Source organism: Tursiops truncatus, chromosome 1 (genome assembly GCF_011762595.2).
Source record: "Tursiops truncatus isolate mTurTru1 chromosome 1, mTurTru1.mat.Y, whole genome shotgun sequence".
Lineage (NCBI taxonomy): Eukaryota > Metazoa > Chordata > Mammalia > Artiodactyla > Delphinidae > Tursiops > Tursiops truncatus.
Window position 1 is genome coordinate 72021003 of NC_047034.1, and position 26899 is coordinate 72047901.

Here is a 26899-nt window from a genome sequence, read left to right on the forward strand (position 1 = left end):
TTATGGATCATTTCAGTCAATCTGAGGTGTTAGCACAGTAGCAGCTACTCATCCCTACCCATAGCTACATGGCAGGTAGCTGTGCAAGTGTTCCTGAAATATCTTGCATACAGCTTGCAAATGCTAGGCCTGTTCTCCAAATATTAGGTACCTATGCTTTGATTGCTTCTTCTGATCACAGAGGTGCAAAGAAGCAGGCAGCCACTGTGTACCTCCACCATTGTTGCAAGTCCCTCTCCCTCCAGCTAAAGTGACTCCCAGGAGATTTTAAGGGTGCCCTCTTTTCGCCACCTTCATTTTTTGCTTTTCCCCTTTTGGGACAGAAATTAAAGACTAAGACGTTCAAAAACAACTGCATGTATGAGGGGAAATAGACAGTGACTGCCCATATCCAACGAAAGGATTGGAAAAGACATAAGACACTAAGTTTACACCTGAGGCTGATCCTTGGCACAGAGACAGCCTACAGCAATCAAAATAACAAAAAACAGCAAACTGGATGGAGAATCTTTAATTTCCAGAGTTACCACATTATTCAACTCAAATGTCCAGTGTTCAAAAAAAAAAAATCACAAGGAATACAAAGACACAAGAAAGTATTGTCCATTCAAAGCAAAAAAATAATTCAGTAGAATCTGAACCTAAAATGGACTTAATGGCAGATACATTAGACAAAGACTTTTAAAAAGCTGCCCTAATCATGCTCAAAGAGCTAAAGGAAATTGTCATGAAAAAAACTTTCTTTCATGAGAAAGTCATGAAAATGATGTTGGAACAAAATGGAAATATCAGTAAAGAGATAGAAAGCCTAAAAAGAAACCAAAAAGGAATTCTGGAGCTGAAAAGTACAGTAATTGAAATGAAAAACTCACTAGATGGATTCAAAGGCAGGTTTGAGCAGGCAGAAGAAAGAAACAGTGAACTTGAAGATGAGGACAATGTAAATTATCAAGCCTGAAGAATAAGAAAAAGATTGAAGAAAAGAGAGCCCTAAGTGACCCGTGGGACACCATCAAGCAGAACAACCATATGCATTGTGGATGTTCCAGACGGAGAAGACAGATACAAAGAGGCAGAGAGAATATTTAAAGAAATAATGGTTGAAAATTTACCAAATTTCATGAAAGATGTGAATATAAATATCCAGGGGGAAAAAAATAAAATCCAGGAAGCTTCCCAAACTCCAAGTAAGATGAACTCAAAGAGACACATACCAAGACACGTTATAATCAGACTTTCAAAAGACAGAGAAAATCTTGGAAGCAGCACGAGACAAGCAAATCATCACATACAGTAGATCCTCAATAAGAAAGTTTGCAGATTCCTTATCAGAAATTTTGGAGGCCAGAAGACAGTGGGCCAGTGTATGCAACATGCTAAAATGATTCCTGTGTGTGGCAAAACTGTCCTTCAAAAGTGAGGAAGAAATCAAAACATTCCCAAATAAACAAAAGATGAGGGAATTTGTGAGTACTAGACCTACCCTGCAAAAATGCTCAAGGGTCTCCTGCAAGTTGAAATGAAAGGACCCTAGACAGTACTTCATGCCATATGGATAAATAAAAAATCTTAATAAAGGTAAATACATGGGCAATTATAAAAGCTAGAATTTTGTTACAGTGGTTTGTAACTGTACTTTTTGTTTTCTACATAATTTAGGAGACTAATGCATTTAAAGGAATTATTAGTTTATTTTTTGTGCACACAATTATAAAGGTGTAATTTTGTGATACTGAAAGGAGTAGAAAGAGCTGTAAAGGAGCAGAGTTTTTATATGTTAATTGAAGTTAAGCTGCTATAAATAAAATTATAGTGTTATAACTTCAGGATGTTCAGTGTAATCCTCATGATAACCACAAATGCAGTAGCTACAGACATGTACAAGAGGAAATTAAGAAGGAATTTAAACATTTCACTCCAAAAAATTAAATACTATAGAAAACAGGAATTCAGGCAGTGAGGGACAAAAAGCTATAGGGCATATTGAAAACAAATTGCACAATGACAGAGGTAACTCCCTCCTTATCAATAGGCAAATAGATTAAACTCTCCAGAAGTGAATGGAATTCAACATCATTTATAATAAAAGCTCTCAGCAAAGTGCGTAAAGGAATGTACCTCAACATAATCAAGGCCATATGTGACGAGCCAACAGGTGGAAGTTTGAAAGCTTTTCCTTTAAGATCAAGAAGAAAACAACGATGCCCACTACTACCACCTGTATTCAACATAATACTGCAAGTCCTACCTAGAGCAGTTAGGCAAGAAAAAATAAAAGTCATCCAGTTGAAAAAGAAGAAGTAAAACTGTCTCTATTTGCGGATGAAATAATATTATATATAGAAAACGCTAAAGACTCCACCAAAAAACTTTTGAAACTGATAAATGAATTCAGTAAAGTTGCAGGAGACAAAATCAAACATAAAAATTAGTTGCGGGGGCTCCCCTGGTGGTCCAGTGGGTAAGACTCCATGTTCCCAATGCAGGCGGCCTGGGTTCAGTCCCTGGTCGGGGAACTAGACCCTACATGCCGCAACTGAGTTCACATGCTGTGACTAACAATCCCGCATGCCGCAACTAAAGATCCCGCATGCCTCAACTAAGACCCAGCGCAGGCAAATTAAATAAATAAAAATATAAATAAATGAATAGTTAATAAAATGCTTATTTTTAAAAAAATCAATTGCATTTCCATACGCTAATAACTATCAAATTTTTTTTTAAATCCTGTATGCAATAGCATCAAAAAGAATAAAATACCTAGGAATAAATTTAACCAAGGAGGTGAAAGACTTGTACACTGACAACTGTAAGATACTGATGAGAGAACTTAGAGAAGTCACAAATAAATGAAAAGATATTCTGTGCTCATGGATTTGAAGAGTTAATATTGTTTAAATGTCCATACTACCCAAAGCATCCTACAAATTAAGTACAATAAAAATTAAATTCCAGTGGCATTTTTCACAGAAATAGAACAAATAATCCTAAACTTTTTGTGGAACCACAAAAGACCTCGAATAGTCAAAGCAGTCTTGAGAAAGAAGAACAAAGTTGAAGGCATCACACTTCCTGATTTCAAACTGTATTACAAAGCTGTAGTAATCTAAACAGTATGATATTGGCAGAAAAACAGATTCATAGATGAATGGAACAGAATAGAGAGCCCAGAAATAAACCCATGCGTGTATGGCCAATTTATTATAGAGGAGCCAAGAATATACAACCGGGAAAGGGCAGTCTCTTCAATAAAGGGTGTGGGTAAACTGGATAGCCACATGCAAAAGAATGAAACTAAACCACTGTCTTTCAACATATACAGAAATCAACTTAAAGACTTGAATGTAAGACCTAAAACCATAAAACTCCTAGAAGAAAACAGAGGGTAAGCTCCTTGACATCAGTCATGGCAATGATATTTTTTTGGTTTTAACACCAGGAGGAAGGCACTAAAAGCAGAAATGAACAAGTGAGACTAGTCAAACTAAAATGTTCCTATACAGCACTGAAAACCCTAAACAAAATGAAAAGACAACCTATAGAATGGGAGAAAATATTTGCAAATCTGATAAGGGGTTAATCTTCAAAGTATATAAGGAAATCAAACAAGTCAGTTGCAAAAAAAAATCCAATTAAATATAGGCAGAGAATCTGAATATACATCTTTTTTTATTCAATATTTATTTATTTGGGTACACCAGGTCTTAGTTGCAGCAGGCGGGATCTTTAGTTGCAGCAGGCAAACTCTTACTTGCAGCATGTGGGATCTAGTTCCCTGACCAGGAATCGAACTTTGGCCCCCTGCATTGGGAATGCGGAGTCTTAGCCACTGGGCCATCAGGAAGGTTCCTGAATATATATCTTTTTAAAGAAGACATGCAGGTGGCTAACAGGTACATAAAAAGGTGCTTAATGTCACTAATCATCAGGAAAATGCAGGTCAAATGCACCTCATAGAATGGCTGTTATCAAACAGACAAGAAGTAGGAAGTGTTAGGAAGTGAAAAAAAGGAAACCCTTGTGCACTGTTGGTGGGAATGTAAATTGGTGCAGCCACTATAAAAAACTGGAGGTTCCTCGGAAATTTAAAAATAGAACTGCCATACAGTCCAGCGATTCCATTTCTGGGTATTTATCTGAAGGAAGTGAAAACACTAACTCAAAAAGATATCTGTACTCCCATGTTCATTGCATGATTATTTACAGTAGCTAAGACATGGAAACAACCTAAGTATCCATCAGTGTGGATGAATGGATAAAGAAAATGTGTATATCTACAATGGAATATTATTCAGCCATAAAAATGAAGGAAATACTGCCATTTGCAACAACATGAATGGGCCTTGAGGGCATTATGCTAAATGAGAAATCAGACAGGAAGACTAGTACCACATGACCTCACTCATGTGCAGAATCTTTAAAAAACAAACAACAACTGTTAGATACAAATTGGTGGTTGCCAGAGTTAAGGGTTTGGAGGCTTGGAAAAATGGGTGAAGGTGGTCCAAATAAAATAAGACATGAGGATGTAATGTGCAGCATGGTGGCTATACTTAATACATTGTATAGTTGAAACTTGCTAAGAGAGAGAATCTTTTATATATATATATAAATTTATTTTATTTTATTTATTTTTATTTTATTTATTTTATTTTTGGCTGCGTTGGGTCTTCGTTGCTGCACACGGTCTTTTCTCTGGTTGCGGCGAGCAAGGGCTACTCTTCGTTGTGGTGTGTGGGCTTCTCATTGCAGTGGCTTCTCTTGTTGTGGAGCACGGGCTCTAGGCATGTGGGCTTCAGTAGTTGTGGCCCGCGGGCTCTAGAGCGCAGGCTCAGTAGTTGTGGCACACGGGCTTTGTTGCTCCACGGCATGTGGGATCTTCCCAGACCAGGGCTCGAACCCGTGTCCCCTGCATTGGCAGGTGGATTCTTAACCACTGCACCACCAGGGAAGCCCAAGAGAGTGAATCTTAAAGAGCTCATCACAAGAAAATAATTTGATACCATGTGTGGTGATAGATGTTAACTAGACTCATTGTGGTGATCATTTTGCAATATATACATATAATGAATCATCATGTTGTACCTGAAACTATTATAATATTTTATCTCAATTACACCTCAATTTTTAAAATAGATTGGCAGAATAGAGTAAAAACACATGATCCAACTATATACTGTGTATAAGAGATTCAATTGACATCCAAAGACACAAACAGGTTGAAAGTGAAAGTATGGGAAAAGATATTTCATGTAAATAGTAACCAAAAGAGAGCACGAATGGCTAAAATAGACTTTAAACCCAAAAAGGTTACAAGAGACAAAGAAGGACATGTGTTTTTTAGAAAGGTTCCACAAGAAGATACAAAAACTGTAAGCATTTACACACATAATGACAGAACCTCAAAATATATGTAGCAAAAACTGACAGAATTGAAGGGAGAAATAAACAATTCTGCGATAACAATTGGAGAATTCAATACCCCACTCAGTAGTGAATACAACAAACAGAAAGATGATAAGTAAGGAACAGAGGACTTAGCACAATAAACCAACTAGATCTAAAAGATATTACAGACTACTCCACCCAACAACAACAGCATTTATATTCTTCTCAAGTGCACGTGGGACATTTTCCAGGGCAGACTATATGTTAGGCACAAATTAAGTCTCAATAGATTTTAAAAGCCAGATATCATAGAAAGTATCTTTTCTGTCCACAATGGATGAAGTTGGAAATCAGTAACATAAAGGAAATTGGAAATTTTACAAAACCAGTTGGTCAGAAAAGAAATCACAAAGGAAATTAGAAAATACTTAGATATGAATGAAAATGATAACACAACATACCAAAACTTATAGAATGCAGCAGGAACAGTGCTAAGTAGGAAGTTTATAGGTATAAATGCTTACATTAAAAATCAAGAAAGAGCTCAAATCAGCAACCTAACTTTACAACTTAATGACCTAGAAAAAGAACAAACTACACCTGAAGTTAACAAAAGGAAGGAAATAATATAGAGCAGAGATAAATGAAATAGAGAATAGAAAAACAAGAGAGAAAATCAATGAAACCAAAAGTTGGTTCTTCAAAAAGATAAGCATAGTCAACAAACCTTGGGACTTCCCTGGTGGTGCAGTGGTTAAGAATCCGCCTGCCAATGCAGGGGACATGGGTTTGAGCCCTGGTCTGGGAAGATTCCACATGCCATGGAGCAGCTAAGCCCATGCACCACAACTACTGAGCCTGTGCTCGAGAGCCCGCAAGCCACAACTACTGAAGCCCGTGCACTGCAACGAAGAGTAGCCGCCGTTCGCCGCAACTAGAGAAAGCCCATGCACAGCAACGAAGACCCAACGCAGCAAAAAATAAATTAATTAAAAAAGAAAAGAATCCACCTTCCAATCCAGAAGATGCAGGTTGGGGAACTAAGCTCCTATGTGCCACAACGAAGACCATGTGTGCTGCAACTAAGACCCAACTCAACAAAAAAAATAAATAAGAAAGAAAATAATTTTTTTTTAAACTAGATGGACAAAGAAAAAGGCACCCAAATTACTAAACTCAGAAATGAGATGAGGGACTTCCCTGGTGGTGCCATGGGTAAGACTCCATGCTCCCAGTGCAGAGGGCCTGGGTTCTATCCCTGGTCAGGGAACTGGATCCCGCATGCTGCAACTGAAAGATCCCACGTGCTGCAACTAAGACACAGAGCAGCCAAATAAATAAATAAATGTTTAAAAGACAAATGAAATGAAAGTGGGGACATTACTACCAATTCTGCAGAAATGAAAAAGATTATGAGAGTACTGTGAACAGATGTACACCAAAAAATTGGATAATCTTGTTGGAATGGACAAATTTCTAGAAACACAAAACCTACTAAGACTAAATCATGAAGAAATAAAAAATCTGAATAGACCTGTAACTAGTAAGGATATTGAATCAGTAATCAGAAATCTCCCAACAAAGAAAAGCCCTTGACTTGATGGTTTTACTGGTGAATTCTACCAAATTAATACCAACCCATCTCAAACTTTTCCAAAAAATTGAAGAGAAGGAAACACCTCCTTACTCACTGTATGAAGCCAGCATAACCCTGATACCAAAGCTTGGTGAAGACCCTACAAGAAAACTAGATACCAATACCTCTTATGAACATTCATGCAAAAGTCCTCTACAAAATACTAGCAAACAGAATTCAACAGCATATTAAAAGGATTATGCACAATGACCAGGTGGGATTTAATCCTGAAAGGCAAAGATGGTTCAGCATATGAAAATTGATCAGTGTGATACACTACATCAATAAAATGAAGGGGAAAAGAAATCACATGATCATCTCAGTTGATGCAGAAAAAGCATTTGACAAAGTTTAACACCCTTTTATGATAAATGTACTCAACAAGGGCTTCCCTGGTGGCACAGTGGTTAAGAATCCACCTGCCAGTTCAGGGGACACAGGATCGAGCCCTGGTCCAGGAAGATTGCACATGCCACAGAGCAACTAAGTGCGTGTGCCACAACTACTGAGCCTGCGCTCTAGAGCCCACGCGCCACAACTACCGAAGCCCACGTGCCTAGAGCTCGTGCTTCACACCAAGAGAAGCCACCGCAATGAGAAGCCCACACGCCTCAACGAAGAGTAACCCCCATTCACTGCAACTAGAGAAAGCCCACGCACAGCAACAAAGACCCAACACAGCCAAAAATAAATATAAATGAAATAAATAATTTTTTTTAAAGTACTCAAAGTAGGAATAGAAGGACTACGTGAACATAATAAAAGCCATATATGAAAACCCACAGCAAACATGATACTCAATGGTGAAAGACTGAAAGCTTTTCCTCTATGATCAGGGACAAGACAAGGATGCCCACTTTCTTCACTTCTATTCAAAGTAATATTGGAAATTCTAGCCAGAAAAATTAGACAAGAAAGAGAATATAAAAGGCATCCAAATTGGAAAAGAAGAATAAAATTTTCTCTATTTGTATATTGTACGGTCTCTTGCAGTTGCGTTTCTATATACAGTGGGAAATCTGAAAAGGAAATTACAAAACCATTTCCATTTGCAGTATCATGAAAAAGAATGAAGTACTTAGAAATTAACTTAATCAACGAGGTGAAAGAATTGTACAATGAAAGCTATAAAACATTGCTAAAAGAAATTAAAGATATAAATGAATGGTAACACATCCCATGTTCATTAGAAGATTTAATATTGCTAAAATGTCAGTATTGCCCAAAGTGACCTACAGATTCAATGCAATCCCTATCAAAATCCCAAAGACTTCTCTTTTTTTTTCAGAAATAGAAAACCCATCTTATAATTCATATAGAATCTCAAGGGACCCCCCCCAAATAACCAAAACAATCCTAAAAAAGAACAAAACTGGAGGACTGACACTTTTTTTTTTTTTTTTTTTTTTTTTTTTTTTTTTTTTCGATAGCGGGCCTCTCACTGTTGTGGCCTCTCCCGTTGCGGAGCACAGGCTCCGGACGCGCAGGCCCAGCGGCCATGGCTCACGGGCCCAGCCGCTCCGCGGCACGTGGGATCTTCCCGGACCGGGGCACGAACCCGCGTCCCCTGCATCGGCAGGCGGACTCCCAACCACTGCGCCACCAGGGAAGCCCTGACACTTTTTTATTTCAAAACTTACTACAGAGTTATAGTAATCAAAGCAGTATGGTATAGGCATAAAGACAGGCACATAGACCCATGAAATAGAGTAGAGAACCTTGAAATAAACCTTCACATATTTGGTCAAATGATTTTTTTTACAACTGTGCCAACACCATTCAGTGGAAAAGGGATATAGTCTTTTCAGCAAATGGTGCTAGGAAAACTGAATATCCACATGCAAAAGTATGAAGTTGGTCCCTTACCAAACACCGTATACAAAAATTAATTCAAACCAGTCAAGGACCTAAATGTAAGACCTAAACCAATAAAAGTTGAAGAAGAAAACATAGAACAAAAGTTTCACAGCAGTGGACTTGGCAATAATTTCTTGGATATGACACCAAAGGCACAGGTAACCAAAGAAAAAATAGACAAAGTGTACTTCATAAAAAATTTTAAAAGACACTATTCCGGGCTTCCCTGGCGGCGCAGTGGTTAAGAATCCGCCTGCCAGTGCAGGAGACAGAGGTTCGAACCCTGGTCCGGGAAGATCCCACATGCCACAGAGCAGCTAAGCCCGTGCGCCACAACTACTGAGCCTGAGCTCTGGAGCCCACAAGCCACAACTACTGAGCCCGTGTGCCACAACTACTGAAGCCCATGTGCCTAGAGCCCATGCTCTGCAACAAGAGAAGCCACCGCAATGAGAAGCCCACGCACCACAATGAAGAGTAGCTCCCGCTCACCCCAACTAGAGAAAAGCCCACACGCAACAACGAAGACCCAACACAGCCATAAATAAATAAATAAATAAATTTATTTTTTAAAAAAAGAAGACACTATTCCCAGAGTAAAAAGGCAACCCACAGAATGGGAGAAAATATTTGCAAGTCATTTATCTTATAAGGTATTAATATCCAGAATATATAGAGAACCCTGAAACTCAACAACAAAAAAACAGCCCAATTCAGTATGGCCAAAGGGCTTGAATATACATTTCTCCAAAGATTGTACAAATGGCCAATAAGCAAATAAAAAGATGCTCAACATCACTAATCATTAAGGAAATGCAAATCAAAACTATGAGATACCACTTCACACCCTCAGAATGGCTACTGTGAAAATAACAGAAAACAATAAGTGCTGACGAAGATGTGGAGAAAGAGGAACCCTTGTGCTCTCTTGAGAATCTAAAAATGGTATAGCCACAGTGGAAAAGGGTAAGGAGGTTCCTCAAAAAGTTAAAAATAAAATTACCCTATGATCCAGCAATTCAGCTTCTGAGTATATACCCAAAAGAATTGAACGTAGGTTCTCAAAGAGATATTTGCATCCCCATATTTTAATTTTTATTTATTTTTGGCTGCGTCAGTCTTAGTTGCAGCACATGGGATCTTTTGTTGCGGCACGCGGGCTCTTCATTGTGGCGCACAAGCTTCTCTCTAGTTGCAGCACACGGGCTCCAGAGTGTGTGGCTCTGTAGTTGCAGCACGCAGGCTCTTCACTGTGGCGCATGGGCTTAGTTGCCCTGTGACATGTGGGGATCTTAGTTCCCTGACCAGGGATCATACCTGCGTCCCCTGCATTGGAAGGCAGATTCTCAACCACTGGACCACCAGGGAACTCCTTTTTTTAAAAAAATATTTATTTATTTATTTGTTTGTTTGTTTGTTTATTTAGGCTGCTGACCAGGGATCAAACCTGCATCCCCTGCATTGGAAGGCAGATTCTCAACCACTGGACCACCAGGGAACTCCTTTTTTAAAAAGAAATATTTATTTATTTATTTATTCATTCATTTATTTAGGCTACACCGGGTCTTAGTTGCAGCATGTGGGATCTTCGTTGTGGCATATTTAGTTGCAGCATGCGGGATCTTAGTTGCAGCATGCATGTGGGATCTAGTTCCCTGACCAGTGATTGAACCTGCGCCCCCTGCATTGGGAGTGCAGAGTCTTACCCACTGGACTACCAGGGTAGTCTCTGCACCCCCATATTTTATTAACATTATTCATGGTAGCTAGAATATGGAGGCAACCCAGGTGTCCGTAATAGATGAAGGAATAAGGAAAATGTGGTTTTTACATACAATGGAATTATTATTCACCCTTTAAAAGGAAGTTTTGCAGTGTGCTACAACATGGATGAACCTTGAGGACATTATGCTAAGTGAAATAATCCAGGCACAAAATGAAACATACTACTGTATGATTCCACTTATATGAGATACTTACGAGTAGTCAAAATCATAGAGACAGTAGAATGGTGGTTGTACGAGGCTGAAGGGAAGAGGGGTTGGGAGTTATTGTTTAATAGGTATAGAGTTTCAGTTTTACAAGATGAAAAGAGTTATGGGATTGTATGGTGGTGATAACTACACAACAATGTAGATGTTCTCTCTTTTTTTTTTTTTTTTTGGCCATACCACACGTGGCATGTGGGATCTTAGTTTCCCGACCTGGCATTGAACGCACACCCCCTGCAATGGAAGCACGGAATCTTGACCACTGGCCCACCGGGGAAGTCCAATGTGGATGTTCTTAATACCATTAAACTGTACAGTTTTAAATGGTTAAGATTGTAAACTTTGTTACATGTGTTTTAACATAGTTAAAGAAAATAGAATAATATGAACAACTTTCTATAACGGTGTCCACTATCACCACCTCTGTTTCACTTCATGAAACATTAGTCACCTAGGAATAGATTTAATGAAAGTTTGTAGACCTCTATACTGAAAACCACCAAACATTATTGGGGAAAAGGACAATTAATGGAGAAATATGCCATATTGATGGGTTAGAAATCTCAATATTTTTGAGATGTCAGATCTTACCAACTTGATCTAAAAATTCAAATCCAATCAAAATCCAATTTTTATGGAAATTGACTGGCTGATTCTGAAACATATATGTAATTGCAAAAGACCTAAAAAAGGTAAGATAATCCTGAAGAACAAAATTTAAGGACTTAAACTACCAATTTCAAGACTTACTGTAAAGATACGCTAATTAAAACAGTACGTATTTGCTTGGGCTAGATTAATAGACAAATGGAATAGAATAGAGTCTGGGCAAAGACCCATAAATGTACTGTCACCTGATTTTATGACTAAGGTTTCACTGTGGATCAATGAGGAAAGGATGGGGACTTCCCTGGTGGTTCAGTGTTAAGAACCCGCCTTCCAATGCAGGGGACATGGGTTCAATCCCTGGTCGGGGAACTAAGATCCCGCATGCTGCAAGGGCACCTAAGCCCACGTACCACAGCTGCCGAGCCCGTGCACTTGGGAGCCTATGCACCACAACTAGAGAGCCCACATGCTGCAATTACTGAGCCAGTGTGCCACAACTACTGAGCCCGCACACTCTGGAGCCCATGTGCCACAAGTAGAGAGAAGCCCGCGTGCTGCAATGAAAGTTCCCACATGCCACAACGAAGATCCCACCTGCTGCAACTAAGACCCAACACAGCCAAATAAATAAATAATTTTTTTTTTAATGAGGAAAGGATGGTTTTTTAATAAGTGGTGCTGAGTCAGTAGGCTCCTACATCAGTCCACACACACAAATTAATCTAAGATGAATCTTAGACCTGAATATCACCATTGAAACAATCACCTTTCTAGATGGAAAAATGGAAGAATATTTTTTTATTGATTTTTTATTGAAGGATAGTTGAATTACCTGTACACTGCTGTACAGCAAAGTGACTCAGTTATACATATATATACATTCTTTTTCATATTCTTTTGTTATGGTTTATGACAGGGTATTGAATATAGTTCCCTGTGCTGTACAGTAGGACCTCATTGTTTATCCATTCTATATATACCAGTTTGCATCTCCTAATCCCAAACTCCCAATCCAGCCCTCTTCCACTCCTTTACCCCTTGGCAACCATCAGTCTATTCTCTGTGTCTCTGACTCTGTTTCTTAGATAGGTTCATTTGTGTCATATTTTAAATTCCATGTATAAGTGATATCATATGGTATTTGTCTTTCTGACTTACTTCACTTAGTATGATAATCTCTAGTTGTATCCACGTTGCTGCAAATAGCATTATTTCATTCTTTTTTATGGCTGAGTAGTGTTCCATTGCATATATATACTACATCTTCTTTATCCATTCATCTTGTGGACATTTAGGTTGTTTCCATGTCTTGGCCATTGTTAATAGTGCTGCTATGAACATGGGGTATATATATGTTTTCCTTTTTTTTTTTTTTTGGCTGTGTTGGGTCTTTGTTGCTGCGCGCAGGCTTTCTCTAGTTGCGGTGAGTGGGGGCTACTCTTCGTTGAGGTGTGCAGGCTTCTCATTGCAGTGGCTTCTCTTGTGGCGGAGCACAGGCTCTAGGTGCGTGGGCTTCAGTAGTTGTGGCTCACGGGCTCTAGAGCAGAGGCTCAGTAGTTGTGGCGCACAGGCTTAGTTGCTCTGCAGCATGTGAGGTCTTCCTGGACCAGGGCTTGAACCCGTGTCCCCGAATTGGCAGGCAGATTCTCAACCACTGCGCCACCAGGGAAGTCCTTAATCCCCTGATTTTTAATGCAACTTAATTGCTATGTGACTGTGAACAAACTCTGTAATACACAAATACCTCATGTATAAATAGGGATTATAATACCTATCTCATAACGTTGTTCTGAGAATTAAGGAGATAACCTGTTATGATTGTGGCACAGTGGTTAAGACTTCGAAGCCAGCCTGCCTTAATTTGAAACTTGATTCCCCCAGTTGTTAGCTGTGTGACTTTGGGCAAATTTCTTACATTCACTGTTGTTCATCAGCTTCTTCATTTAGAAAATGGGGGTTATAATACTACCTTTTTAAATATAATTGTTAGGAGGACTAAGTAAGTTATAACTAATATAACAAGCACTCTGAAAGACAAATATAAGACATGACACTGTAAAACTCCTCAAAGAGAATGTGGGCAAAACATCCTCTGCATAAATTGCAGCAATGTTTTCTTAGGTCAGTCTCTCAAGGCAATAGAAATAAAAGCAAAAATAAACAAATGGGACCTAATCAGACTTACAAGCTTTTGCACAGCAAAGGAAGCAATAAACAAAATGAAAAGACGAACTACAGGTTGGGAGAAAATATTTGCAAATGATGCAACCAACAAGGGCTTCGTTTCCAAAATATATACACAGCTCATACAACTCAGTAACAAAAAAACAAACAACCCAATCAAAAAATGGGCAGAAAACCTAAATAGACATATCTCCAAAGAAGACATACAGATGGCCAATAGGCATATGAAAAGATGCTCAATATTGCTAATTATTCGAGAAATGCAAATCAAAACTACAACAAGGTATCACCTCACACCAGTCAGAATGGCCATCATTAAAAAGTCTACCAATAACAAATGCCGGACAGGGTGTGGCGAAAGGGGAACCCTCTTACACTGTTGGTAGGAATGTAAATTGATGCAGCCACTGTGGAAAACGGTATGGAGGTTCCTTAAAAAACTAGGTGTGATCTGGCAATCCCACTCCTGGGCGTATATCTGGAAAAAAACACTAATTCAAAGATGCATGCACCATAATGTTCATAACAGCATTATTTATAGTAGCCAAGACATGGAAGCCACCTAAGTGTCCATCAAGAGATGAATGGATAAAGAATATGTGGTGTATATATATACACTACTCAGACATAAAAAAGAATGAAATAATGCCATTTGCAGCAACATGGATGGTCCTAGAGATTATCATACTAAGTGAAGTAAGTCAGAAAGAGAAAGACAAATACCATATGATATCACTTATATGTGGAATCTAAAATGTACAAATGAACTTATTTACAAAACAGAAACAGACTCACAGAGATAGAAAAACTTATGGTTTCCAAAGAGAAAAGGGGGTGGGGGAGGGATAAATTAGGATTTGGGGATTAGCAGATAAAAACTGCTATATATAAAATAGATAAACAACAAGGTCCTACTGTGTAGCACAGGAGACTATATTCAATATCCTGTAATAAACTATAATGGAAAAGAATATTAAAAAATAGCACTCAATAAATGTTAGCTGTAATTATATGTTATTATATATAATAACATATATATTATGTTATATATATAATATATAATATAATATATATTATATTAATATATTATATATAAAATATATATTATATATAATATATATAATATATATATAATATGTTATTATATATAAAGCATCTAGAACAAACAGTACATGAACGCTCATTAATAACATAGGTAAAATAGAACAAAAGAGACCCTCATGTATAGGTTAGAAAGATGGAGATTAGTAGGAACTAGAAGATTTTTATAGGTAGCCCATAGAAAATAATTTTAATTTGTTTAGTAAGTAGACTAAAGCCATGTGTTAGAAGGACTTTGAATACCAAGCAGGAAAAGTTAAGACCTTTGACAACATAAAACATGTTTTCCAGAAAACTGATTTAGGACTGTTAGTCTGTCAGTATTGTATAGGCTAGATAGAAGAAAAGAGAGATTAAAGATGGAGTGATTGGCCAGGAGACTTGAGTAATTGGACACAGAAACAAAGACAAATTTGAAATCAGTATACCAACCTTTCTGGGGTTTGGGCATGGTATCATGAATCTCTGCCTTTAACTCATTCCTTTCTCTACAGGTCTGTTAATGGAGTATACCGGATTGGACTATATGCTCTTAAAGATATGCCAGCTGGTACTGAACTCACTTATGATTACAACTTTCATTCTTTCAATGTTGAAAAACAGGTAAGAATGATAAATTCAAAGGAGTTATGACCTTTGTCACAGTACTCTGTATAACATGGGCCTTCAGTGAATGTTACTGATTTGTAGCCACTGAGAAATACATTGGAGAAGACAGTTTTTCACTCTTTAGTCCACTTATCTAGGCTACATAGGTCACAGTTATTCTTTCAGAACTGTGTGGAAGAGACTGCTCAATCATCTTTTGTCTCCAGTCAGTTCTTAATTTTTTCTGGTGAAGTTTTCCCAAAATTTAATCTTTCCTTTCTACTACAGTAGAAACCCATTTATTTTATTCTCAACCAGTTATGTTCCTCTATATGAAAATTTCTTGACTCAAACTTATTGTTGGGTGTCCAGATGCTCAGGCATTCTATTTGAACTTTTAAATGAGACTGCAGGCTAAAAGCATTATTCTCTTTCCCTTCAAAGCAACTGTGTAAGTGCGGCTTTGAAAAATGTCGAGGAATCATTGGAGGCAAGAGTCAACGCATGAATGGACTCACCAGCAACAAAAGTAGCCAGCCAGTGACCACACATAAAAAGTCTGGACGGTCAAAAGAGAAGAGGAAGTCTAAGCACAAGCTGAAGAAAAGGGTGAATAATAATCTCATGGTTTTCCCCAAGTAGCTGCTTAGAGGCAATTATTGAAATAAGGGACATACCAAAGGGTGCCATCTTTAGAGTTGTTTTAATATTCTTTGAGGTGATTTATGATTTATCTTGTTTTTCCTGCAATCTGGTCCATCTGTTTTTTAGAGAGGCCACCTCTCTGAGGAACCCAGTGAAAACATCAACACTCCAACAAGATTGACCCCCCAATTACAAATGAAGCCAATGTCCAATCGGGAGAGGTAAAAAGGAGATTTGCTTACCTAAACTCTTTAAGTTATGTGACTTGCTTGACAATTTAAAAATTATTAAACATCTGTATAGTTGAGACATTTTGCGCAGGAAGGCTTTAAACAAGGATTCAGGGGTGAACTTGGGTGGGGGGAAAAAGTATTTTTTCCCTAATTTCTAACTGAAATTTAGCATTTCCTTCAAATGTGACTAAGCAAAAGAAAAAGATGTGTATATGTGTGTGTGTGTATAGTAGTTGCAGTTTCCATGAGTTTGTCACCAATATTTACATTTTCATATCATGTTATAGGTATTACAGATATCTCAAAATATCATTTACATTCACTTCCATCTTAAAATTACTATGGTGATTAAACCCAGCACTAGATCTTTTCATGTGTTAAAAATTAAGATTCATCTCTATATCACAATTTCAGGGTTTTTGTTTAATATTCTGAAAACTGCATTTCAGTTTATTCAGTTTCCTTTTAATCCTGTATACTAAAAGTTACTTAACATTCGTGTATTTATTTATATATTTATTTATTTATTTTTGGTTGTGTTGGGTCTTTGTTGCTGCATGCAGGCTTTCTCTGGTTGCAGCGAGTGGGGGCTACTCTTTGTTGCAGTGCATGGGCTCTAGGCGCATGGGCTTCAGTAGTTGTGGCACACAGGCTCAGTAGTTGTGGCTCCCGGGCTCTAGAGCACAGGCTCAGTAGTTGTGGCATACAGGCTTAGTTGCTCCACAGCATGTGGGATCTTCCCAGACCAGGGCTCAACCCCGTGTCCCCTGCATTGGCAGGCGGATTCTTAACCACTGCACCACCAGGGAAGTCCCTGAAGTTACTTAAAATTTTAAACACTTTTAATTAACATTGTTCAGAGGAGGGTTACATGGGCTTCACCAAAATGCCAAAGGAATGAATGCCACAGAAAAGGTTAAGAATCCCTTTTTTGTTGATAAATTAACAGAGCAATAAAAAGGATCTTTAATGGTCATGTTTGCTTTTCCCTACATTGAGATAATATTTGTCCATGTCAGAAGAGAAGTAAATATGTATGTCCTATTTTTCAAATTGTGTTGGGACATTTCCTACATCTTCCCTAACTATACACTCCAATATCTTAGAAAGTTCATCCTTATTTACAACTTCCCTAAATTTTAGCCCCTTCCATTCTATTTCACTTTGAATCATAGAAATTTTAAACTTCAGTAAAACAGAGAAGTCCAGTGGTTCTCTACTTCGGCTCCATAGTGGCTTAGGGAGCTTTTTAAAACTCCTGATGGGGCTTCCCTGGTGGCTCAGTGGTTGAGAATCTGCCTGCCGATGCAGGGGACATGGGTTCGTGCCCCGGTCCGGGAAGATCCCACATGCCGCGGAGCGGCTGGGCCCGTGAGCCATGGCCGCTGAGCCTGCGCATCTGGAGCCTGTGCTCCACAACGGGAGAGGCCACAACAGTGAGAGGCCCGCGTACCGCAATAAAACAAACAAACAAAAAACTCCTGATGCCCAGGCCACACTCCAAAACACTCGCATCAGAATTTTCAGAGGTGGAACCCAGGTATCAGTAGTTTATAAAGCTCCCCAAGTGATCTCAATGTGCAGCCAAAGACAGGAACTATAAAATTAGTCTAATCTCCATTTACTGAGGCACATAGTTTGAGACTTATTCAAGGTCACATCTGTTTATATGTGTGCTAGGGTGAAAATCAAATTATGGAATCATCAAAATTGTGTAGGGTTAATCAAGTTGCATATAACTCATTTAACTTTAGAGATCTATGTGGTGGCACTGTACCTAACATGGTTTGCCCAGTGCATATCCATCTTAAATATCTATGCCTGTATCTGCCACTCCAGTTCTCCTTGTTATAGCTGATCCTAAGCCTATACTTCATCTTGGCAACTTCCTTTAGAATTTGTAAAAATACTCCATAAAGCTCTGCCTTCAAGTCACCCCGCTTTAGTTGCCAAAATTATTGCAGCTTTTAGGTGGTATTTGTCAGATATTTATAAATATTACAGAGAAATGTTTTGTGTTATGTGAAATAAATCAAGATTCAAAACTGAATAATGTTTCTCCATATGTAATTCTCTTTATAATAGCTGATTTCACTGATAAGTGTTCATTTATGTCATCATAACAGTGGCTTACATAGAGTAAACATTAATAAATGTTTATTGAATTGATAAATAAAGGAGCTCCTTCCTTACAGAAACTTCGTATTAAAGCATCATGTGTTCTTGGTCCGAAACTGGGAGAAGATTCGGCAGAAACAGGAGGAAGTAAAGCACACCAGTGATAATATTCATTCAGCATCATTATATACCCGTTGGAATGGCATCTGCCGAGATGACGGGAACATTAAGTCTGGTAAGGACTGAGAAGCATTCTTGTTAATTCCATAAGGTTGCCTCAAAAGTGATTATTTTACTTATTTTCAAATGGTCTATTCAAAGATTCTGTTTAGTCTGGACCAAAAAAGTTAAGATCCAAACATACAAGTATCAGTCAGCAATAACCTATCCATCCCAGCTCTTCAACTTCCTTGACTCTAAGGAACAGGAAGAAGCCCCCTTCCACCAGCCTCCCAAACATCACCTACACCCTGAAAGTTACTAGACATGAGATAGGTAGTGGGTCCTCTGTGTTCCACCAGGGAATTCCCGGCTTCTACTTTTTGAGGGAAAGTAGGAATGGATAAAAGAAGAACATGAGGGGAATTCCCTGGCAGTCCAGTGGTTAGGACTCGGCACTTTCACTGCCAGGGCCCCAGTTCGATCCCCAATCAGGGAACTAAGATCCTGCAAGCCGAGGGGTGCAGCAAAAAAAAAGTAGAAGCACTCTGCATGGTGTATGAGGCAACATGCTGAGTGAGGACTAGATCCATTTAGAAATTTGCCCAGAATCTTATATCTTCTCAGTGATTTGATTGGCATAAATTCTCTGATCTTATATTCCAATTGGTCAAATATTCTGATAATAGCAATAATTATTTCCTGAGTAATTTTTATAGGTCAGGCACTGAGCTAAAACACATTAAAGCATTATTGCATTTGATCTACACAGATTACCTCTTGAGGGAAGTACAGGTATACCTCATTTTATTGCGTTCACTTTATTGCACTTTGCAGATACTATGTTTTCTACAAATTGAAAGTTTTGTGGCATCCCTGCTTGGAGCAATCTGCCACGCCATTTTTCCAAGGGCATCCTCTCACTTCTTGTCTCTGTGTCACATTTTGGTAATTCTCACAATATTTCAAACTTTTTCTTTATTATTATATTTGTTATGGTGATCTATGATCAGTGATCACTGATGTTACTCTTGTAATTGTTTTGGGGAGGCTCAAACCATGCCCATATAAGACGGTGAACTTAATAAATGCTGTATGTGCTCTGACTGCTCTACCAGCTAGCCAATCCCCACCCACCCCCGTCTCCCACGCCCCCACCCCAAACCCGTCTCTCTCCCTTTCCTCAGGCCTCCCTATCCCCTGAGACACAGCAATACTGAAATTCGGCCAACTAATAACCCTACAGTGGCCTCTAAGAGTTGAAGTGAAAGGAAGAGTCGCACGTCTCTCACTTTAAATCAAAAGCTAGAAATGATTAAGCTTAGTGAGGAAGGCAACGCCTTAAGCCAAGACAGGCCGAAAGCTAGACCTCTTGAGCCAGTTAGCCAAGCTGAGAATGAAAAGGAAAAGTTCTTGAAGGAAATTAAGAGTGCTACTCCAGTGAACACACAAATGATAAGAAAGTAAAACAGCCCTATTGCTGACATGGAGAAAGTCTGAGTGGTCTGGATAGAAGGTCAAACCAGCCACAACATTCCCATAAGCCAAAGTCTAATCCAGAGCAAGGCCCTAACTCTCTTCAGTTCTATGAAGGCTGAGAGATGTGAAGAAGTTGCAGAAGAAAAATTTGAAGCTAGCAGAGGTTGCTTCATGAGGTTTAACATCGAAGTACAAGGCGAAGCAGCGAGTGCTGATGTACAAGCTACAGCAAGTTATCCAGAAGATCTAGCTAAGATCATTAATGAAGGTGGCTACACTAAACAACAGATTTTCAATGTAGATGCTATCTAGGACTTCATATGTAGAGAGAAGTCAGTGCCTGGCTCAAAGGTTCAAAGGACAGGCTGACTCTCTCTTGTTAGAGGCTAATGCAGCCAGTGACTTTAAGTTGAAGCCAGTGCTCATTTACCATTCCAAAAATCCTAGGGTCCTTTCGAATTATGCTAAATCTACTCTGCCTCTGCTCTTTCAAATGGAACAACAAAGCCTGGACGACAGCACATCTGTTGACAAAGCCCACTGTTGAGACCTACTGCTCAGGAAAAAAGATTCCTTTCAAAACATTACTGTTCATTGACAATGCACCTGGTCATCCAAGAGCTCTGATGGAGATGTACAACGAGATTAATGTTGTTTTCATGCCTGCTAGCATAACATCCACTCTGCAGCCCATGGATCAAGGAGTAATTTCCACATTCAAGTCTTATTATTTAAGAAATACATTTCATAAGGCTACAGCTGCCACAGATAATGATTCCTCTGATGGATCTGGGCAAAGGAAATTGAAAACCTTCTGGAAAAGATTCTAGATGCCATTAAGAACATTTGTGGTTCACGGGAGGAGGTCAAAATATCAACATTAACAGGAGTTTGGAAGTCGTTTCCAGCCCTCATGGGTGACTTTGAGGGGTTCAAGACTTCAGTGTAGGAAGTAACTGCAGATGTGGTGGAAATAGCAAGAGAACTAGAAATGGGAGCCTGAAGGTGAGACTGAACTCCTGCACTCTCGTGGTAAAATTTTCACGGATGAGGAGTTGCTTCGTATGGATGAGCAAAGAAAGTGGCTTCTTGAGATGGAATCTACTCCTGGTGAAGACACTGTGAAGATTTTGTTGAAATGGCAACAAAAGATTTACAATATTACATAAACTTAGTTGCTAAGGCAGTGACAGAGTTTGAGAGGATTGACTCCAATTTTGAAAGAAGTTCTGTGGGTAAAATGCTGTCAAAGAGCATTGCATGAGAGAAAAAGAGTACTGCATGCTGCAGAGAAATCATTCATGAAAGGAAGAGTCAAAGATGCAGCAAACTGCACTGCTGCCTTGTCTTGAGAAACTGCCTCAGCCCACCCCAGCCTTCAGCAACCACCACCCTGATCAGTCAGCAGCCATCAACGTCGAGGCAAGGCCCTCTATCAGCAAAAAGATTACAACTCGCTGAAGACTCAGATGACGGTTAGCACTTTTTGGCAATCAAGTGTTTTTTAATTAAGGTATGTACATTGTTTTTTTAGACATGTGTTATTGCACACTTAATAGACTACAGTATAGTGTAAATATATCTTTCACATGTGCTGGGAAACCAAGAGCTCCGTGTGACACCCTTTCTTGCAATATTCGCAGTATTGCAGTGTTCTGGAACCAAACCTGCAATATCTCCAAGGTATGCCTGTACTACCACTCTTCCCATTTTACCGTTGAGAAGCTGAGACACAAAGTTTAAGTAACTTTCCCAAAATCAGACAGCTAGTAAGCAGTGAGACCAGAATTCAAAAACAGACTCATTTTGAAACCCAGACTTGCAACTACTCTATAGCATTTGGCCATTAGTAAGTCCCTTTAAATTGCAGGATTTGTCTTCTCTGGTAAACTGCAGTGTTTTCTGATTTTTCTTTAAGGAGGAGAGAAACAACTCCATAACCACTAATCTACTTAGTCACTTCAAGGAAAATTGCGAAAATCACAGGAATCCATCACAGAAGAGAAAGAGCTCTTTTCCTGAAACTAATTTTCACTTTATCCTTCCAGACGTCTTCATGACCCAGTTCTCCGCCCTGCAGACTGCTCGATCTGTTCGAACAAGGCGGTTGGCAGCAGCAGAGGAAAACATTGAAGTAGCTCGGGCAGCCCGCCTAGCCCAGATCTTCAAAGAGATCTGTGATGGCATAATCTCTTATAAAGGTGACCATATTTACCCCAAATTCCTTCTTCTTAGCTTTTTAAAAAATTATATCACTTACCTCACCTGAGATATCCAAGACCAAGAACGCATGACAGTTTAGGGCTAGGAATTCAGGTGGTTTACTTAGTTCTTCCTTTGTCAGAGTATAGAATTATAGGACTGATTACAGTCTTCAGGGATTGTTGTCTCTAAATCCCTGGATCTTTAGGTTAATCTTTTGTATTTATTGGAATTTTATCATAGTTAAGTACTATATTTAGAAATCACATTTTTTAGGTGTAGGATAGAAAGAAGTAGGTCTTTGTCTTGGATATAATTTTCCTGAATGAGGCAATGAATTAGCAATTTAAGGAAAAAGTATTATGAATGTATGACATCAGTGGTTCTTAACCTTTTTTGATTGACAGATATCTTTGAGAATAAAGTTGTGGACTCTTACCCCAGAAAAATATTATGTACATAATTTTGCATATGTTTTGGAAGGTTCACAGGCCCTAACTTCTACATTAAGGAAAAGGATATGAAGTTGCAAAAAAATTACTTTCAAAGCATTTTCATGCAAACATATTTACCCCACTCCTTTCCTCTTCTAAGACACATCTCTTGGATTTGTATTGGGGGTGAGGGTGGAGAAGGAGAGAATTTTTAATTTTAGATAGGTAGTTTGGTAATGTACGTGAGTTTTTGTGACCAGGAAATTTGTAGATATTTAAAATGAGAGATTTTAACAAAGAATTGCAGCTTTTGCCATCAGCTTTTTTGTCTATTTTATTTTTTTTATAATTGAGGTATAGTTAATTTGCAATATTATATTTTACAGGTATACAGTATAGTGATTCGCAATTTTTAAGTTATAAATTTTTGTCATCGCAATTTTTAAGTTATAAATTTTTGTCATCACAATTTTTATAGTTATTACAGAATATTGACTATATCCTTGTGTTGTACAGTAGTATATCCTTGTTGCTTATTTTATACATAATAGTTTATACCTCTTAATCTGCCACCCCTATCTTGCCCCTCCCCAGTTCCCTCTCCCTACTGGTAACCACTAATTTGTTCTCCATATCTGTGAGTCTTTTTTGTTGTTGTTATAATCAGCCATCAGCTTTTGCTTCCTTCCTTTCCCTAAATTCTGAGGAATTTGGTTTTCTTTCTCTACTATTTATCATCGTTTTAGTGGTTTTTTGCCATTTTGTTAACCTAAGCATGGAAAGAAGAAAGGGGAGACCAGCCTGTCCTAATATGTAAAGTTTTGTGGCACCTACTCCCTTTACATTCCCTAAAGATCACACTCTGTATTCTCAACCAGCCCCATCGGATCTACTGTGAAACTGCAGTAGATGTATCTATATGTCACTGCATTCTGGGCATGAAACAATAGGCTTTTTTCTCTCTGTGTAGTGAGTTGTTATAAAGTAAGATAGCAAATGAGAAGCAGCCCCACACCATGAATTCTATTTTCATAATACAGAGCAACTGTTACAAGAAGATGGATTCCAGAAAATATTTAGAGTACTGAATTATTCATTATCTTGAATTTAATTGAATCCAAACCAACAGAGTAATATTAACTATGGGCAATTAATGAGAACTAGAAAACATTTTTTGGATGAGATGATCTTTGATGTAATAAATTTTGTTGAGTAGGAATTTGCCCTAAGCACCCTAGCTACTTCAGTAAGTTCCCATCTCTCATTCTTCTTAGAAAGTTTTCATTACCCAACTAACACTGTTTTATTTTATATTTCAAGTATATACACTGTATCTTTCATATTCCAGGTAATCCTGAAAGCATCTTCTGATCTCTGCCTTTGCCCACATTTCTGAAAAGTCCTTGCATTTTTCACTGGCCTCAAAAAGAAAACTTAGATTTTTTTTTCCTAACTTTAAATTTTAGTGATTCTACTTTTTGAGTTAGGAGTTAATACTTGCCTCCCTTGTTTCTTATAGTCAGACCTTCTACTAAACCTTGCATTCTCTTGCAGATTCTTCCCGACAGTCACTGGCAGCACCACTTTTGAACCTACCCCCAAAGAAAAAGTAAGTTTACATATGTGGGAATCATTTGAGTTTTAGAAAAGTCCTAAGTGTACCAGATTGACACCCTGGCTTTATGTTCCAGGAATGCTGATTATTATGAGAAGATCTCTGATCCCCTAGATCTTTCCACCATAGAGAAGCAGATCCTCATTGGTTATTATAAAACAGTGGAGGCTTTTGATGCTGACATGCTCAAGGTGTTTCGGAATGCTGAGGTACTTTTCACTGACTTCAAACACAGATTAAGAAGTTTGTTCTGAAGAGATCTATTCTAGAAGTTTAAGATTCTTACACTCTTCTCCTAGAAACCTACATATTTCTGATTAAGAAAGACAACAATTTTTATCAAGTACCCTTAGGATAACGGTTATAGTTTACTAAATATTGGAAATATAATAAATGAAGGCAGTGATATGACAAGAATTGAAGGTTAAATCATACTCCCAAAACAATTTCTGTAAAAACCTAATTTAGTGCTGAAATTTTATGTTTATGTAATACAGACATTTTACTACATTTAAGTCATATCTGTAGTCTCTTTACTAGAGACAATAAGTATATGTGAAATACACAGAAATATGGATAGGCAAATAAATATATCTTAAGGATGGAATTGAGGGGTATTACACTAATAGGTTGCAGAATAGGTGAAGCTCATTGGAGAGAAGGTGGTCTTGAACTGATTTAAATGAGAGGATGGGTATGATGTATAGAAGAGAAGATATCATTCAGTGATTTTGAAATACCTTAGAGAGGTGTTTGAAGGACAAGAGACTACTAGATGAAGGAGGAATTGAGACTGAAGACAAGAAATGAGAGAAAAACAGACAAGTGCAAGAAAAATTATAGCAATTTTGAATTTTAACATGCTTTCTCCTGAAACCCAGCTTTCAAATGTATTTAAACTTGTAGCTTTGTCCGTAGTATCTATAAGACAAAGGTAAATGGAGAGATTCTCCACGTTAATGCTTGCAGTACTTAATCATGTTCCATGACCACTGTGTTTTTGATCCTAATGGATAATAAGGTCTAAGATCCTAATGGATAATAATGATAGGAGTTGAATAACAGAGCAACAGAGCAAATGGAAAAAATACCATGCAGATTCTAATTTTAACTCATTTTAGTTCAGTTTAAGTTGTTTTCAACTGTCTGGGACCTATATTTGTTGGTATTAAAAATATGTTAACCAAATAGGATGGTAAAGAAAATCCTGCTACCTGTTCAGGTATATTTTTAAGCCACATTGAGAAGACAAACATGATTTCTTTCTTCTGCTTTCTTCAGAAGTATTATGGACGTAAATCGCCGGTTGGAAGAGATGTTTGCCGCCTGAGAAAGGCCTATTACAATGCCCGGCACGAGGCATCAGCCCAGATTGATGAGATTGTGGGAGAGACAGCAAGTGAGGCAGACAGCAGTGAGACCTCAGTCTCTGAGAAGGAGAACGGTCATGAGAAGGATGATGATGTTATCCGCTGTATCTGTGGCCTCTACAAGGACGAAGGCCTCATGATCCAGTGTGACAAGTGCATGGTGAGGGTCAGGAGGTGAAGCAGAAGCCTAGTCCTGATGAGCATCGTGACTATATTCAAAGCAGCAGCCCCTGCCTCTTTTGGCGTGGCTTGATGGGCTTTTTATAAACTTTAACTTTGCCTTGGTTTCTGTTATCCCTTACTGTTCACCGTATTGTCCTTCTCCTTTTTGATATCTCCCCCTTTCATTTTATCCTTCTTTTTTCTACCTCCTGTTCTTTCTGCCCATTTTCCACTGCACACTCCTAATGTAATCTGGATCAAGAAGAATGATAGGGGCTTCCCTGGTGGTGCAGTGGTTGAGAGGCCGCCTGCCGATGCAGGGGACACGGGTTCGTGCCCCAGACTGGGAAGATCCCACATGCCTCGGAGCGGCTGGGCCCGTGAGCCATGGCCGCTGAGCCTGCACGTCTGGAGCCTGTGCTCCGCAACGGGAGAGGCCACAACAGTGAGAGGCCCGCGTACCAGAAAAAAAGAAGAAGAATGATAATATTTAGGATAGTGCTTTACCTGAAAAACATTAGAGGTACTACACTCTATATAGCATTAATACGGATGGAATGCAATATATGGAGCTGCTGATGAAGGAGTCAAGGCCTGGATTTTAGCCCTAGTATCCCCATTTGATTCATCTGCACTCATTACCTTATGGAAAGTGGAGTTAAGAGTAACACATAGGATTGTTGGGAGGATATAATTAGATAAGGATAAGTCAAAACATAACTATAAATCCTTTCACAGTGGCCATATTGTTGATAACATATTACTTTGTAAGTAATAGCTTGGTACTGTATTCATTCATCCTCCTGTTCCCTATCCATCTCCTTATTTTGTTTGCCCAGATCTGTGTATTATGAACCAGTCTGTATACTTATGTTCAGATTAGTCCTCATTCTTTTTTCCCCCTACTTTACCATTATCTCTAATTTCTCACTTACTTCCTTAACATCCTTAGTTCCTGTTTTACTTTACCCTGTCCTACCGCCTTTTTTTTTTTTTTTTTTTTTTTTTTTGCCACAGCTTGCGGGATCTTAGTTCCCTGACCAGGGATTGAACCCAGGCCCCGGCAGTGAAAGCGCCGAATCCTAACCACTGGACCGCCAGGGAACTCCCGCACATTTTTTTATTCTT

General features: G+C 38.6%; 1 protein-coding gene across 3 annotated transcripts in view; it reads left to right on the forward strand.

The window, feature by feature from the left end:
- The window catches only part of ASH1L (ASH1 like histone lysine methyltransferase), a 213205-nt gene that overhangs the window by 176737 nt on the left and 9569 nt on the right, over positions 1-26899 (forward strand). For all 3 annotated transcript variants that reach the window (XM_019933568.3, XM_073806371.1, XM_019933579.3), the window contains 8 exons: positions 15261-15369; positions 15799-15963; positions 16126-16220; positions 18428-18585; positions 22037-22189; positions 24179-24233; positions 24316-24448; positions 25521-25769. In XM_019933568.3, the coding sequence (XP_019789127.1) occupies positions 15261-15369; positions 15799-15963; positions 16126-16220; positions 18428-18585; positions 22037-22189; positions 24179-24233; positions 24316-24448; positions 25521-25769 (1117 nt within the window). The remainder of the gene's footprint in view (positions 1-15260; positions 15370-15798; positions 15964-16125; positions 16221-18427; positions 18586-22036; positions 22190-24178; positions 24234-24315; positions 24449-25520; positions 25770-26899) is intronic.